This window comes from Rosa chinensis, chromosome 4, assembly GCF_002994745.2.
Source record: "Rosa chinensis cultivar Old Blush chromosome 4, RchiOBHm-V2, whole genome shotgun sequence".
NCBI classification, from domain to species: domain Eukaryota; kingdom Viridiplantae; phylum Streptophyta; class Magnoliopsida; order Rosales; family Rosaceae; genus Rosa; species Rosa chinensis.
The window spans coordinates 43,998,307-44,015,599 of record NC_037091.1 but is presented as its reverse complement, the minus strand read 5'-3'; the positions used below and the strand labels follow the sequence as shown (position 1 = coordinate 44,015,599).

The window sequence follows — 17,293 nt, the reverse complement described above, 5'->3', positions numbered from 1 at the left end:
CAAGTCAGCAACCCATCTTCTCTCTCACAGACACCACAAAATCCGAAACAGAACAAATCATAGTTGCCAAATCCATTTCTAGTAGTGAATATCTGTTTTCTGTGTAGTTTTTGTATTTCATAGAGTCAATTCAGTCGATAATTTTGGATTGCTTCATTTCGCTCTATAACTCTTTAAATTTAACAAAAGCATCACTTTTATTTTTCAACAAATAGACATAAGCATATTTAGAACAATCATCAATAAAAGTGGTAAAATACATGTTACCTCCATGAGTTAAAATTCCCTCAAATTCACACAAGTCTGTATGTATTAATTTCAATAGCTCGGTATTCCTTTTAACATTTTTGTGAGGCCTTCTAGTAATTTTTGCTTTACTGCAAGTCTCACATTTGTCAAAATCTTTTTGCAATGAAGGAATTAAACCTAAGCTACTCATAATTCCCAAATATCTACTATTTATATGACATAAACATGCATGTCAAAAATTCAAAGAAGAGAGCATATAAACTGAAGTGGATGCCTTATTATTATTCTCAACATTCAATTTGAACATGTCATCACAAGCATAACCTTTGCCCACAAATACACATTTTTTGGTGATCACATATTTGTCAGATTCCATAGTTTGTTTAAAACCAGCCTTATTATTTTTCAAAAAAAAAAAAAACCAGCCTTATTAAGAAGATAATTAGACATCAATTTTTTCCTCATACCCTGTATGCAACACATCTTTCAGAGTTAATACCCTACCAGAAGTAAATTTGAGCTCCACCTCACCAGTTCCAAGCACATGAGTAGTATGTGAATCTCCAAGCATAACTGTTTTTGGCTCCTTAAAAATAGTGTATTTCTTGAACCAACCTTTATCATAGCAGATACGCTTACTAGCACCACAATCTGCCCACCATCCTTCAACACTTTGAACCATATTTACATCGGTTATCATTGCCACATATGATTCTTCAGTGACGTGAGATTGAGGAACAGACTCACGTTTTCGATAAATGCAATTTCAAGCAATATGTCCACTTTTGCCACAAACATAACAACAAGTATATTATTGCTTATTTTCTGAAGGAGGATATTGGTTCTTATTCACATAACTTAATTGGTTTGCCATTATTCTGTTGGTGAGGTTTACCAACTTTTTTTAATATTTTCTTCTTTGGCTGCATATAAGAATTTTTATGAAAATGACCATTAGGCATATTATTGTAGGAAGATACTAAATTTACCTTGGAGGTGTCATTGTTTGTATCTTGCATAAGAACATCTTGACCTCTTGCTTCCTCCTCAAAGCAGATGTGAGTGATCAAGGTCTCCAAGGAAATCTCCATTTGTTTGTGACGCATAGATTTTTGGAACTCTTTCCAAGTTAATCTACAAAACTTCTCAATATTTCTTTGCATAACAGTGAGAATGTCATTATAATCATAAAAATTATATGAGAAATAAGTCAAGAGATAAAAAAGAATAGTTATACTCATCTTTTTGAGATTTCCCATATTGTCGAACAGTTTCTCTTGTGCACGCTCCATCTTCGTTTTTGAATCTCCTTAAAATTGTTGGTGAAATTACAATAAAATTATAATTTCTATATGAGAAACTGGTTGACAATAGGCTGAGGCGCGGGTATCTCGCTCTCCTTAAGGAGATTCAAGCCCTCTGCGAAACAATGCCGGTGCACCAGAAATCTCTTGACTTGTTCCCTCCAAGTTACAACAGCTCAACAACAAGTTATACGGCTCACACCAATCTGCACAAATAGGAGGAACCCAAAGCTCCACCAAAAGAACACCTTTCTTTGGCCAAAAAACACACAAGCCACTTTGGGGGGTTTTGGAAAGAAAGTTGATGGGTGAATTGAATCGAGTGAAAGTTTGGTATTTCTAAGCATGCAAACAAATGGTGCTATTTATAGGCTCTTAGGACACTCCTTACAATTAATAGGGTAGTAACCAAAAGCCATACGTTACAAGAATTAAAACCCAAAATAAATCAAAATAAAACACCATGAGTTACAAATAAAATTCAAAATAAATTTTGAATTTAAACACAAAATAAATTCACCCAAATTTAATTTCAATAATAAATAAAATATTAAAATGTTACGACAACAATGCTCAGACCAATTCACATTAGTCATTTTTTCAGAGACCACTTTCTCTTGCTATAGGGATCATATATAAATCAAATTTTGCATCTCCTGTTGTAAGATTGGATCATTCACCTCTACTATAACATTTGGAAATCAACCTTTTGAAGGATATTTGAAAATGTTTGATTTTCAATTCAGATTATGAGAAAATGTTTCCTTTATGATCGCAAATTTGGGATCATGGAAATGATAGGCTTCAGTTGGAATTACTGCATGCTAGACATGTTCTTAACAGTGTACCTAGAGCAGTCATGGATTTGCGTTCCATAGTCGACTCATTAAAACCTTTTAGAAATTGTAGTATTATACGAGAATATACAGAATGTGCTGAAACTAATTTTATAAGAACCAATTGCAATGGCTCTGATCAACCTCGCACACAAAAGCATTGTAGCTACAAGCATAAAAATTGCAAGTCAAACTATATTCCGGTTAATCAATCAGCAGAATGGCATATAATCACATAGTAGTGATTCTAGTAAGCAACTAGACCACTCCATAGCTACTTGGTAAGTCAATGTAATAGTAATAGTTAACTGAAGCTGGATAAAGCCAAAACTGAAATGACATGTTTTGCCTGGACATAATATGATTATAGGTTCTATAGGGTCTCTTATAGGAAACAAAACAAACCTGATCTTCATATATTCCAGAAAAATTATCATTTCCCAGAAAATGTTCCCAATCAATATGATATAACTTATTTTCTGTTCGTGATTATATACCATTCTGCAGAAACAGAAACAAATGAATGTGAAGAGTAGCACTTTTTCTTTTTCCCTCTTTGAAAAACGATTGAGTTGCTAATAAGAAATCATAATCATATAACTGCAAAGATGGATTTTTCCAAGTATTGAAATCAAATCCAAAGGAGTTGAAGACAGATTCTAACAAAAACATGAATAACAACTCCAGAACAGAACTCCGTAAAAAAAGGCTATAAAGTATAAACATTATGGGGGCCAAAGAAAATATAAAAGGAATTAACATCAGTTTACTAGTGAACTAAACAGGACCCTCTTGTGCTTGATGTCAGGTTTTATCATCCTCTCCAAGCCTGAATCACAATCTTGCTTGGAGTGGGGCTGCTTATCAATTCAGGGGTGGATTGACATAACAGCTCCTAGCCTCTAAGTGTTCCAATAATAATACTAAATGTTATTCATATTGTTTGTTGGTTGCATCCACAACCAATGTCAGAGTAGTTCTAACAACTACATGATCATATACTAAAAGGAGCATTGGGTTCCCAGCAACATTAGGAAACCTGTATTAGGGAGCTCGATGGTTAATCATAAAAATCTGTAAGAGCTAGGTTTCATGTCCGATCGATTGTATACACCCCTCACGTCATAAATTTAGAATTTCTTTCATAACTAGCAAGTGACTACTTATTCTGTAAAAGGAGTGCATATAACTGATGAAACCTTAGCCAAGTCTCTCCGAGCTTAGGCCTCATGCTAACAAAAGAAAAACCCTCCTTTGCAACCTGAATCATGAGCAATTCAATAGTGAAAAGAAAAGGCTGAGAGTTGATACACCCTAGGTTCAAACTCTCACTGGTACAAACACTGCAGTATATTTTGAGGAAAGATACAAGTTCCTTCAAACGATTGCAAAATCATGGCATGGATTTGCTAGTAGCTCAATTTCAACGTTTCATATACAATAAGATATGTATGGAGAAAGTATATATATGAATGCTATTTTATTCTCAGCCATCAAATGTCAAACTGTTTTTGGGGGAGTTTACATTCCGATTTCAAACTCTGTCATGCAGAAGCAGAGTTTACCATGTTCCAAGGATTGTTGAGCTTCAAAGCTCACTTCCTACATGTTTTCTTACTTGACATACTTGGTAAACCATTTTAACATGTCCAATTGAGCCTCTTCGGCACTCTTGACTGCAGTTTCATCCTCCGCATTGTAGCTTATTGTCCATCCATGAGCCACTCCAGGAAATATTTTCACAAAGCTATCAAACTGAAAAAATAACAAAGGAAACTTATAAATTAAAATCTAAATCCCAAAAATTAAACTTATATGGTTGTCTGAAGTAGAAAGATAACATCTTTAGGAAACTAGTCTGACAGTTTATTTACTTCCTCAGATCATAGGATGTTGGCGCTTTTGTTATTATACACAGGTTGTTATTATCAATTTTCAAATATTGGATCTCCGTAATGTTATCTAGGCTTGGAATAAAAGAGACATGTGATATATATTAAGCAATGCGTAGTTTTGCTGAGGGATTCTTACCTCTGACTTTACTGATAAAATATCCCCAAATTGTTTCAATTGTTCTGGGGGTGAATTTTTGTCAATCTCAGCTCCCAATATTGCAGTATGAACCTTAACCTCTGTACAAGCACGTTAAATTGTAACAATCAACAAAGAGATATATTCACGAGATTGAAAGAGAATGAAGCTTACCATGTACATCTTCATCTGCTAACCGGCCAGGATGCAATATCACAGCGGCCTTAATGTCATCAGATTTTGCAAGTTTGGCCACTACATTCCCTGAAAAAAAAAAAAAAAGTGAGCAAGCCCCACTTTTTGTTAGTTTGATTCTCTATTGACAACTAGTTCGGCCCAAGTTTTGAAGGGTTTACCTCCCCAGCAAAATCCTGCAGCTCCTATTGCAGAAACACCTTGACTTTTTAGAGCGGCAAGCACTGGCTTGGCATCCTCGTATCCTTTTTCCTATAGCAGTTCCAAAGACAGAACTAGTTTAGAGTTTTAGACACGCACCATGCAATTGTTCAGGGCATTTTCTCTAGCATGTTATACAGTGGCGGACCCAGCATTTTTTTTCTATGGGGGCGTAGAAAAAATAGAAATTTTTTTTTTTTTTTGGGGGCATAGTGAAACATGGGAACTTGGGTTAATCAAGTGGTCATCAGGTCATGTTGGGGGTATTATGCTTTTATGTTTCTCTCAGCATTAAACATTTCTGTTTTTTTCTTTATTTAATTACACATTCTCTTAGTTGGCTAACGTTTCACTCCAATTCATTACAACTTTATCAATTATATATGTATATAATTGTTAAAGTATTAGATTAAGTGGGGGCATGTGTGATAAAGAGAAGACAAAATATTATATTATATCAATTAAATACATAAACAAACAAAATTTGAGTGGACGCGTCAGCCCCCTCTTGCCCCTACCTCGGTCCGCCAGTGATGTTATATATGTCAAGAGACTGTGAGTCGGAAGTTCTAGTAATTAATTAGGAGGAATCATGTTTGATTGTACTGTCCAAATTGAGAATCTTTCAATAGGTTGTTACGCACAATTGTTCTATTAATTCTTGCTTCACTTGCAGACAATAAGTACATAATTATACAATGGCATGACAGTTTGGCCTTCAAAATCTGAGAAATTAATTGTTTACCCTACTAATTCATCTTGATTCCATTTCCTAATTACCACTTACCAAAGATTGTATATGTACAGTTATATACACTAACCACGCTATGGGCTTTATGCCATGCCTCACGGTCGAATTGAGGATTATCAAGATTCATAGGGTCGCCATAAAAGAAATCAGGAACCACCACAAAAAATCCAGCTGTAGCAACTTTATCCGCAAGTTTCCTTTTCCAAAAGACAATGTGAAGTTCATTATATGCAATAAGTAATGGACATGGTGCATTACTGAACTCAAACTTGTAAATTTGAATGGAGGAAAAATAAGACCCCAACTGACCATCTTGATTCAGAAGAGTGATCTAATGAAAGGCAGTTCTATGCAGATTGAAGACAGATAGAACAAAATAGTGAAGTGCCATTTAATTTGATATCAAATATACCTACATCATTCAACCATTTACCTTATTCTCAGATTTCCAGATAAAGATTGATCATTTTATTTATTACTGAAGTAGAATCACTCATGCCATTGAAAAAAAAAGAAAACAACAATCACTATGAATAATTGAAGAAAAGAGACTGTACCTTAAGTTTGGGTTTTCATATCCTGCAAGGAATAACACAAACAAGCACACCAGCATTAAAATACTAGTATTGAACCCAAATGGCTTAAATCCATCCAGCATGTTTATTTTCAGATATTAACACACTGCATTATTTTTCAAGATTAATTGGAGCTAAAGAATGAAGAACAATCAAATTTTTGTGCAAGAAAGATGAATGAAGCAAAACGTTGATGGGTTGGTACCAACAACATTGGAGACTAGAAGGACTGCAAGCTTAGATTCAGTTGAGCCAGGGACGTAGCTCTTCAGGCCCCCAAAATGTAGGACAGTTCCTTCTCCATATGTTGAGCTTAGTGTTGGTGGCAGGTTCTCGAAGCAAGCTGAAGAAGTTGACATCTTAGAAGAAGCTGGCAGTGATATTCACACTGTTTGAGACGGTGAGAAGCAAATCGTAGTAAAAAGTGGAGGGAGGGAGACGAGGTTTTATATAGAGCTGATTGAAATGACAAACGTCACGTCTTATGTCACATTGTCACTACAAGTATAAGTTTCACAACTTCCTGAACTCTGATTATGTATTCAGTGACTTCATTGAATTCTAGAAACGAATAGTAGTATAACAATGAGAATTCTCAAGCAATTACAGAGGGCAAAGAGGCCCAATTAAGGCCCAAACGAAGTTTTGTTCGCAAGTCAGCAACCCATCTTCTCCCTCACAGACACCACAAAAATCCGAAACAGAACAATTCATACATGCCAAATCCATTTCTAGTCGTGAATATCTGTTTTCTGTGTAGTTTTTGTATTTCATATAGTCAATTCAGTCGAGAATTTTGGGTTGCTCCATTTCGATCTACATGCAGGTTTTACGAGGAGGAAGAGACTAATTGCAAAAGAGATAGTCATGGTACTGACGTTCCGTTAGCCAAATTGTTATGCCAGATGATGTGGCATAGTCCTCGATCAACCATTGGATTCTGTTAATGATTCGTATTTTATGAAATTTACAAAACTACAGAGAAAATCCCTGAAGGATATGGATTGTTGAGGACAAATCTGGTCCCTTGCTCTAAAATCTAAATGAGAAGCCTTTGACACTGATGTATCTTAACTCTCATTTTGATTGTAGTGACCGAGAATTCATGAAATTTATCTTTGTTTTAGTTTGGAGTTCACATTCTTTTTCTCTCCTTTAGTCCCGTACGTGCTATAGCTATGAGGAAGTTCCTTCCACTTTGTTTACCATCTAGTTATATAATGAGTATTAAAACTGGAAATGGAGTTTATGAACTAGCCAAGTCAGAAAACATGGTTTTATATATGTAAAATATGACTCTCCTAATGTCATTACTATTCATTCAATTTTTGCATTTCCAACCATCTTTAGTCAAAAGTCAAAGTCATTTAATAAATTAATCATTTTCGAGAATTAATTAACTACCATTGCAGCACATGCAGCGGGGCCCACCATTTTTTCAGCCAAAGAAATTTGGCTTTCATTCTACAAACTTGAGTCAAAATGACTCCAGTTATGACTCAAGAGTCAAAATAGCTAAAGCAAGAGCATGGTTGGAGATCCCTCTACCAAAAAGCCAAAGTCAAAATGACTTATAGCTAAATGGTTTGAGATGCTCTAAATGGGGGATTTCTTTGTTAACATATGACCAAAATCTAGTTCACATTGGCCCATCACATTAACAATTCATTAAGAAATTGATGGATTAAACAAGGGTTATCTATCATTGATTACATTGGAGAGCATACCGGCACAAAGTGATCATATCAGAAGTATAGGGACACAAAGACACAAATGATTTTTAAGGTAAAATTCAGGGAGGTAAAATAAATATAGCTCTAGAATATCTAGAATATATTTTTGTGTGAGACAATTATAATAATCACTCATTGATATTATGTTAAAATGTTTCAAATTCAAAATTTTAATTGTCATTGATTTTGAATTCATGTCTTTAATGATCAATTGAATTTAAATTCAAAATTTATGGCTTTTCTCCTTCCTCGGTTCATTCATCATGAAATTTCATGTTGGGAATGGTGAGGATGAGAACTCTTGGTACAAACGAGATTGAGAAATCAAGCACACCCATTCCAAACCGATAAGAAACCAAAAAGAAGATGATTAGAAGATTTGGTATAAACTAAATTGTTAAGAAACATCTATATCTTAGAATCGCATAAACTAATCTTTGAATAAAAAATCATAAGCTCTAGTGTGGAAAAAATAACAGAGAAATCACAATGCACAAACTACAGATAATTTGTCTAACAATCAATACATAGGAATGAATTTGCTCACCACCTAACAATGCATGTTCACCTAGTCAGTAACTGATCAAGAAAAGTATGCTCAACTATCCTTGAATGTAAATCTAATGATGGAAATAATTATTTACATCCAATTCATTGGTGGAAGGAATTTTTTGTAAAATTGAGTTGTTTTGTTTTTAACTGTTGAATTTACATCTAAGGGTGATTGAGCATAGTTTTCCTACACAGTAATTGACCAGGTGAACAGTAGTGTAACCACACTTGACGGTGAGTACATCCGTCTAAGTGGTAACCAAAGGGTAAGACCAGACTGCCAAAAGAAAATAGCCAAAGGGGTAAAAAAAGGAGAACAAATGTCCACCCGCCAAATACAACCGCCATTAAAACGGCGTCGTTACGACTTACAAACCCGATGGGATCCCCAAAATATTAACCACCAAACAAGAAATTAAGAGAAAAAATAAAAGAAACCGAGCCTTAAATCACGAAAGCGACCGGCCTTGTGTGATACGCTATCCATCACTCTCTCTCTCTCTCTCTCTCTCACAGTTTTAGTCATATTGGTGGGGGTTTTTTGTAGGGTTTATCTCTCTCTCTCTCTCTATCTACCCAACATCACTGAAACCCACAAAGCCAGTGGAAATGGGTTCTCTCAGAAATGAACCAGGCAGAGATGACAAGGAGGAGGAGGAGGCAGAGGAGCCCATTTTAGCAGAGCAAACCCAGAGATTCTGCATGTTTCCCATTAGGTATCAGCAACTTTGGGAGATGTACAAGAAGGCTATGGCTAGTTTCTGGACTGGTACATGTTCATTTACTGAAAACAAAGATGAAAGATTCTTCCTTTCATGTCAATTTTGTTGCTTTCTTGTTTGTGTGTGTGGGTTTTCAAGTGGGTATCTGTTTGTTTTCTTGAATTTGATTGGTATTTGTTTGAAGTTGGGGTTTGGATTTCTGTTTGGAGTTGGAATTCAGAGGGTATATGTACAATGGTGGTGTGTTTCACTTGAATTTATTGGAATACAGAAGAAATTAAGTGGGATTCATTGATGCATGATTTAATTTATTTGTTTATTTAATCTTTGTCTGTTTATTTTTATTTATTTGGTTTCAAAATTCAGTTGGTTTTGCGGTTATGTGACTTATTGCTGGGAAGATATGGTTACTCTCTGATTATGAAAGCAGTTTCTTCCTTTTCTTCAATGAGGCCCGTAACATTACTTTAGATTATAGCATCTGGTTTTGTCTCTCAGTAGATCTTCTGATTTGGGAAATGAATTTTTTAGTCTTTTCCTTTGTCTTAAAATCGGTATACGTGATATGTTTACAGAACAATACAAGGGAAGGGAATGAATTCAACCAAATGGAATATGATGCTTTGAGCACTAACCCATTTGGGGTTGCAATATTAACTGCAATATGCTATGTGTGCTCTCAGTGAATGATGTGCACATCTATTTCTTTGAATCCTCATGATTCTAGGTGTCTAGGTGTACAGAGAAACAATAATGCTACTCAATTTTGAAACCCTGGTTTGTGTCTGTGGTAAATAGCACTAGCAAGGCAATAACAATGACAGAAAATATGTGCTCTTGGACTCCGGATAGGCAGATCTGGTCTTTAGGATCTGTGGATGTATTATAAGTTGGAATCTGTGCATAAGCCACAAGGCTTATATTCCAGTCAGGTCTTTGTTCTTTTTATTGGAGGAACCTGCAAGTCACTGTTCATTGTGTTCTGCGTACGCAGTTATTCTAATGACATGTCAATTGGCTTACAGCTGAGGAGGTTGATCTCTCCCAGGATGTACAGCAGTGGGAGGCTCTGACTGACTCCGAGAAACACTTTATAAGCCACGTCCTGGCATTTTTTGCCGCATCAGATGGGATTGTTTTGGAGAATTTGGCTGCAAGATTTCTAAATGATGTTCAAATTCCAGAGGTGCTTTGTTGGCTATGCTGTTGCATTGGTTGCATTGTTGTCTTTCTTCGTCTCCCTCTCCCTATTTTACCGCAGTAACTGCTTATACTTAATTAGACTTTTTTCTAACTTTTTTCTCCTCCTAATTGACTAACTAACATCAAGGTTTCTCATTCATCACAGGCTCGGGCATTCTATGGATTTCAGCTTGCAATGGAGAATATTCATTCTGGTAAAGCTTTAAATCTGTGGTATCCTCCTTTTATAATACTTGGGACCACCTGTCTAAGTATTTTATTTTTGTTCTTGGGGAAAATTATCTACCATCAGAGATGTACAGCTTGCTTTTAGAGACATACATCAAGGATCCTAAGGAGAAGCACAGATTGTTCAATGCAATTGAAAACATTCCTTGTGTCTCTAGGAAGGCCAAGTGGGCTTTACATTGGATAAACAGGTACCTTTGTTAAGTAGAGTCTTCTGTAATCTTAGTGTAGCAAAAAAGCATGCCTTTGAGTTTTTATTGCTTCACATTTGTTGAATGACTCATTTTTGCATGATATGAGCAATCATGTACAGTAGTATATTAACTCTAATTTGTAAAAGTCATGTTTTTGACATGTTAGCATAAAATCCTTTCATACTTCTAAAACTTGATGCTGAAATTTTCCCTTAATAGAGAATGGTTTGTTTTCCTTGAGTTGTGTAGGAGGTTCTTTTATGTCAAACTCTCAAATATGACATGTTAGTATCTTGAACGTCCTCTATTGGGGTTTATATTGGGAATTTATGCGGGACAGACAAAATTTAGTTACTTGTTGAAAATGTCTTGTTTAAGCAGAAATTTGTGCGCATACATGGGGAAACCAGACAACATATATGTCTAATTGGGTATAACCATCTGTTGTTTAGTATCAAACAAAGTAAGAGTTCCTTCTGCATTCTATATTGTGAACACATGTTCTTATCACATTAAACTTTTAACTTAGTATGTGATGCTGCATTCTGTAAATTTAAAAGCTGTCCTAGCCCTCTCATTGCTGTCATCAAGTTTCTTTTTTGTTTATACTTCTCTGTTTGGTTAGAAGAAATGTAACTATTGCTTTAAAAGAATTAATTATTATTGTGTGCAGTTCAAATTCGTTTGCAGAGAGACTTGTTGCTTTCGCATGTGTTGAAGGAATCTTCTTCTCAGGAAGGTAGTTTCTCTTCTTTAATAAATAATGGCTCACGCTTTCTTTTGCTTTCAGAAAAACTTGTTATTGATGTGCTTGTGTTTATGTGTTCAGCCTCTGTTATGAGTGTCTTATGACCTCTTATTTTGTTTTCTTCATCTTCTGATGTTGTTTATGTTCATTTGTGGTTCTCATTTATCAGCTTCTGTGCCATATTCTGGCTTAAAAAGAGGGGACTAATGCCAGGTTTGACATTCTCAAATGAGCTTATTTCTAGAGATGAGGGCCTCCACTGTGATTTTGCTTGCCTTCTGTACAGGTAATTCTCTTTTTTTATGGTTCTCGAATTATGTGTTCTCCATGTGAGGCTAGGCCAACATGATAGTTATAAGGTGCAGTATAGGAACAAATTTGAAATCTTCTATATAAACAAATAGTAAAATCTGTCTGTTGTTATTGCTTACAGTTTGTTACAGAAGCAACTTAATCCGGAGAAAGTTCATGGAATAATACGTGAAGCTGTCGAAATTGAGACCGAGTTTGTTTGTGATGCCCTCCCATGTGCATTGATTGGCATGAACTCAGCTCTCATGAGCCAGTACATAAAATTTGTTGCCGATCGACTCTTGGTCTCTCTCTCTCTCTCTCTCTCTCTCACACACACACTTCCAAGGGAAATAGTGGGGGAGTTGCAGTGTACTCTTTATTTTATATTATTTTATTGTTAGATGTCAGTACCAATATAATAGCTCTCCCATCCAGGTTGCATTAGGTTATGAGAAGAAGTACAATGTGGAAAATCCTTTTGATTGGATGGAGTTCATTTCTTTACAGTAAGTATTTGTGTGACTCTGGTAACTGTTTCATTTTTTATTATAGGAACATGTTCATTGATTATTTGCAAGTGAGCATGAGTATTACTGGATTTGTGAGGGTTTATTTATTTAGGTGCTGCTAATGACTGGATTTGGGTTACTAGTATCTAAAAAGGCACTGTTTCCCCTTCACACACAGTCAGAACCACAAATGGTTTTGAAATCTTAAATATTCTTGTCTGGGTATGCAGAGGGAAGACAAATTTCTTTGAGAAAAGGGTGGGGGACTATCAAAAAGCATCTGTTATGTCGAGCCTCCAAGATGGTGGAAAGAATTTCGTCTTCAACATGGATGAGGACTTCTAAGTCATCCAATTTTTGCTGCAGCTTCCCCTAGAAATGTAGCGATTGCTCGTATTCTAATCAAAATTTTGTTACCAGTCTTAGTCTGTTACCAACTTGCCAAAAAGACAAGAGCTTCAGATCTACTGCTATTCATTTCCTTGTTACCTATAGTGACTCATCATCAACAAAGAATTGGATATATATAATTTATGCTTTATTGTCATAATGTGGAGCTGTGGAAAATATCTATATAGCATCATTGTGTATTAAAATGGTGCTTTTGTGTGCTGTGATTATTAGCATTATTGAGTATGGATGCAGAGTTCTAAATCATGCGGATAGTAGCTTGTCTGCTCATGCCTGCCGCCTTGCCGAGTGCAATATTCACACTTGGTATCAGGGGCGGAAGGATTTAGAAGTCTATATGGGCTCAAGCCTAGACAATATTTTAGGCCAAAAACCCTTAAGTATATATATCTATCAAGGACTAAAATATAGAGTTTCGAGGAAATTTCGATGGTCCCGGAAACAGAAATTTCGACGGAATTATCAAGGATATATCGATTTTGGTAAATAATCAAGAAAAATAATGGAAATTTTGAGTAAAACTTTTAGATATGTTTATTTAATCAATTGTCTACTATATATGAAAAGAAAACCTTGGTAAACATTGTTATATAGTAATTTGTAATAATTTAAGATGAAACAGTAAATGCTGAATTGCCAACATCTTTTTTTTTTTTTTTTTATGGCCGGAAATCCAATGGAAGACTAGGCCATTACATATTATATACATTCTTTGTACATATCATACATTACACCTTGAATTGCATGAGTAACTTAGAATCACGTAGAAGACTTATGAGGTACAAAATTCAAAATGTAATTGATTGTTCTATATTAGTTATTGATTGAATATTTATCTAAGTTTTCATATTCGTAGGCAAAATGAATATATTAGAATGTTGCAATGATAACACAAGTGTAGGTGCAGCAAAGTTGGCTAAGGCTCTTGCTCAAAGAGCAATGAAGTGACCAAGGTTTGAGCCTTGGTGACTTTGTTGATTTTTTTTATTGGAATTTTTGGCCAACTATATGTCAGCCACATGATGTTGATGTTGCATGTGACTGATGTGAGAAAGGGTGGGAAGAGTCTGAAGGTTCTGGAAATTACCCAAAATTTCGAAAAATATCGTCAATTTCTCGATATTTCCGAAAATTTCAGGTGGAAATATACTTGGATGGTCATGGAAATTACCAAAAATTTCGCAAAATATCATCAATTTCTCGATATTTCCGGAAATTTCGGGAAATTTCCAAAATATCCGTCGAAATATACTTGGATTGTCACGGAAATATCGACACCCCAAAAAAACTAAAATTTCAACGAAATATCGCCGAAACTTTCGATTTTTTAGTCCTTGATATCTATCTTTAGCCCATACCAGCCCAAAGAATAAGAAAAATTATCTGTAAAAGTTGCATGTATTCCCAGTCTCCCACAGCAGCTCAAAGCCGCACACTACTCAGTAGGTCAGAGTTGTGCGTTTCGATGGAGCCTCACACTACTTATCTTCGAAAGCGAAATGCCTAAAGCAATCTACACCCAAATTCCCTTCTTATGGAAAATCTCACCCCTTGTTGTCCAGTAGCCTCAGTCTGCGACGCAGATCAAGGAATTTCCAAAGCAACAAGAGCCTCACACTACTTATCTTCGAAAGCGAAATGCCTCAAGCAACCCACACCCAAATTCCCTTATTGTGGAAAATCTCACCCCTTATTGTCCAGCAGCCTCAGTCTGCGATGCAGACCAAGGAATCTCCAAACCAACAAAGAGCCTTACACTACTTATCTTCGAAAGCGAAATGCCTCAAGCAATCCACACCCAAATTCCCGTCTTGTGGAAAATCTCACCCTTGTTGTCCAGTAGCCTCAGTCTGCGACGCAGACCAAGGAATCTCCAAAGCAACAAAAGCCTCACACTACTTATCCTCGAAAGCGAAATGCCTCAAGCTGTGGTGACCTGGATTTTCGTTATGTAATTTTGGTAATTAATAATGGACCAGTTGTACGAATAATTGTTGGTATGCTTTATTCGTAGGTTGTATGTGAAGTGGAATGGTTTTCGTACGTATAAATATTTGAATTTCACAGTTTAGGGGGTCGTGTGAAGTTTGACTTTTTATATGTTGGGATTCTCGGAAAACTTCCTTCACAAAAATTGTAGAGCGCGTCGATACGAGTTCGTGGACATGCGGAACGCGTCAATCGGAGTTCGTATGAAGAAGTTATGGCTATTGGAAGAAGTTTCCATTTTAGTATAAATAGGGAAAATCTGAAATTATTTTCATTTTTCCCTTTCCTTTTCCGGAAACTCTTTCTTCTCTCTCTCTTCTCTCTCGGTCGACTCCTTCAGAAACGAAATTTTTCAGACTGACCCGACCCGAACCCGGCCCATCCGACCCAGCTTTTCCGGCGATCTCCGGCGACTTCTAGCCGTGAAACCTGCACAGAACGACTCGTCTCCTCCTTCTGGTCGTCTCTGTGGCATCCTCTTGTGGCGATAACCACCGTGCACGGCGCAGCAAGGCGGTGCAGCTTGGTGTTTTCAGACCCGACCGGAAAACACAGTTCCGGCGACGTCAAGGCTTCAAGTTTCCTTCTTTGGCTTCGTGGTGGTCGTCTGAGTCGATCTATGGTGTTTGTTTCGATCGATTTACGTGGAAATCGGTTCAACTCAGTTGTGATTACTGTTCACAGCTTGTGAGGTAGTTTTCGATCCCTTAAGCTTGTTTTCTAACTTCGATCCAGTTATGAGAATTCACAAGCATGCTTAGATGAAGCTTTTTGATGTTGGGAGTTTTGTGAAATATTGAGTTTTGGCCGGCGGCTGTGCGCCACCGCCTGTGGTTGCGTTCCGGCAGTGTTCCGGCCATGTATGGGACTGTTTCTGGTATTATATGTCTTCTACTCGTCGATACGAGCGTTTTAATATATAATATGCAAATTTTGGAGGTCGAATGGATTTGTTATGATTTTTACAGTTTCATACCGATCGATTTATTCAATCCGTGAGGATTCGAGTGTCCGATCGACTTGTGGTTTGGTCACATCGATCGTGGACGTATTCCGGAGACTTTGGGAGGTCTCGGATGTGGTTTTGCCTCGGTTGGCGCCACTTTGGGGGTTTTAGTTCAAAACAGGGAGTTTCGAACTTAAATCAAATGTGAATCGTCACTAAATTGGAAACGTATGTGAATAGGTACTTGACGAAGCACAGTGGACGATTATTTGTGAATTGGCGGTTTTGTGCTTTATTGAAGACGCAGCAGGAGTTCGAGGTGAGTAATCTCACAAGGTTCTTTATGAACAGAATTACTATTATTGTTTCGGCGTTAATCATTTAACTGCAAACTATAGTTGGTATTAGTAGGCATTCCTGAGCGAATGTCTACGTATATATATATTTACGTGAAATATATATATCATTGTGGATGATTGTGATGAATAATAATATGCATGATGATGTTCATATTATTGTTGAATGTGACTTTTCAGGAAACAATATTGTGGAAAAAGATGTTTTCTATTGTGTGAAAAGTATTGAGCTTGATGTTACATTTTTGAGTCAAGCGTGACTCATTTTAAATGTATTGGTCCTTGTACCAAGAGTCACAGATGGTGAGCAGGGGTTAAGAAAGTCGAAGCTAGATGTTATAACATTTTTAGGTCGGTTGCGACTTATTTAACGTTTAGCTTTAAGACCAGATAGGGTCTAAGAAGATTACATATCACAGATGGTGACAGAGCACAGATGGTGACAGGTTGCAGACGATGACCTTGACGTTTGATTTCATGACCAGACGGGGTCTGAAGATCATGTGTCACAGATGGTGATAGAGCACAGATGGTGACCTAAATGTTGATTTTGAGACCAGACGGGGTCTGAAACCACATGTCACAGATGGTGACAGGTCGCAGATGGTGACCAAGGCAGGAAATAGGTAATCACGTCTGTAGTCGGATGAGTGGTTACGATTTCAATAGAGCGATAGTCTGTCTGCCATTATAGATTATGGGAGTGACGGTCGAGGTTGCTGGAGACTCATAAGTATGTAGTTAAAGGAGTATTCCTTGAGTATTCTTCTTTTATTGTCTAGATGAGACTTGATTTGCTGCTTGATGGTTAAGTTAGCAAATAGAACATTGTCACAGAGGTGATTTATGTCGTCCTTTAGATGGAAAGGTTATGGAGTGTTAGAAGGAATCATGGCTGCATGGTTTCCTTTAGCTGATGTGTATGAGTTGTTGATTGATGTTCATGAGTTACTCATACGAGCTTTCATAAGCTTACCGGGTTTTGTTGTGTGGAAACCCGGTGCACCATTCTTTTGGTGTAGGAGTTAATCCTGCAGGTCAGGAAAATCGTGGCTGAAGCTGAGGTAGCTACAAGCAGCTGAACGGGTAGGAAGCAAATTTTGTTGGCTTTGCCATTGTTATGACTTCCGCTATGTAGTAAGCTCTGAGGAGCATTTAAGCTTTATGTTGTGATGGCAATTTAATTCGTAAATTTGTTTAATATATAACTCTATGGAGCGAGTGTATATTAACTCGGATGGTTTCAGGGCATCAGTATGTACTTGT

General features: G+C 36.7%; 2 protein-coding genes across 2 annotated transcripts; one reads left to right on the top strand and one right to left on the bottom strand.

The window, feature by feature from the left end:
- Positions 1-3,959: 3,959 nt before the first annotated feature.
- On the bottom strand, positions 3,960-6,501 carry LOC112196650 (endo-1,3;1,4-beta-D-glucanase). Its single transcript, XM_024337056.2, has 7 exons — positions 6,348-6,501; positions 6,125-6,146; positions 5,638-5,764; positions 4,777-4,867; positions 4,595-4,684; positions 4,421-4,521; positions 3,960-4,144 (listed from the first exon to the last, which is right to left on the bottom strand). Exons 1-7 carry the CDS (start codon positions 6,499-6,501, stop codon positions 4,004-4,006), a joined length of 726 nt encoding a protein of 241 aa, XP_024192824.1. The 3' UTR covers positions 3,960-4,003.
- A 2,437-nt stretch (positions 6,502-8,938) lies between these two features.
- On the top strand, positions 8,939-12,918 carry LOC112196642 (ribonucleoside-diphosphate reductase small chain A). Its single transcript, XM_024337045.2, has 9 exons — positions 8,939-9,196; positions 10,175-10,335; positions 10,498-10,546; positions 10,645-10,771; positions 11,448-11,513; positions 11,692-11,808; positions 11,956-12,118; positions 12,252-12,322; positions 12,556-12,918. Exons 1-9 carry the CDS (start codon positions 9,037-9,039, stop codon positions 12,668-12,670), a joined length of 1,029 nt encoding a protein of 342 aa, XP_024192813.1. The 5' UTR covers positions 8,939-9,036; the 3' UTR covers positions 12,671-12,918.
- Positions 12,919-17,293: the final 4,375 nt, after the last annotated feature.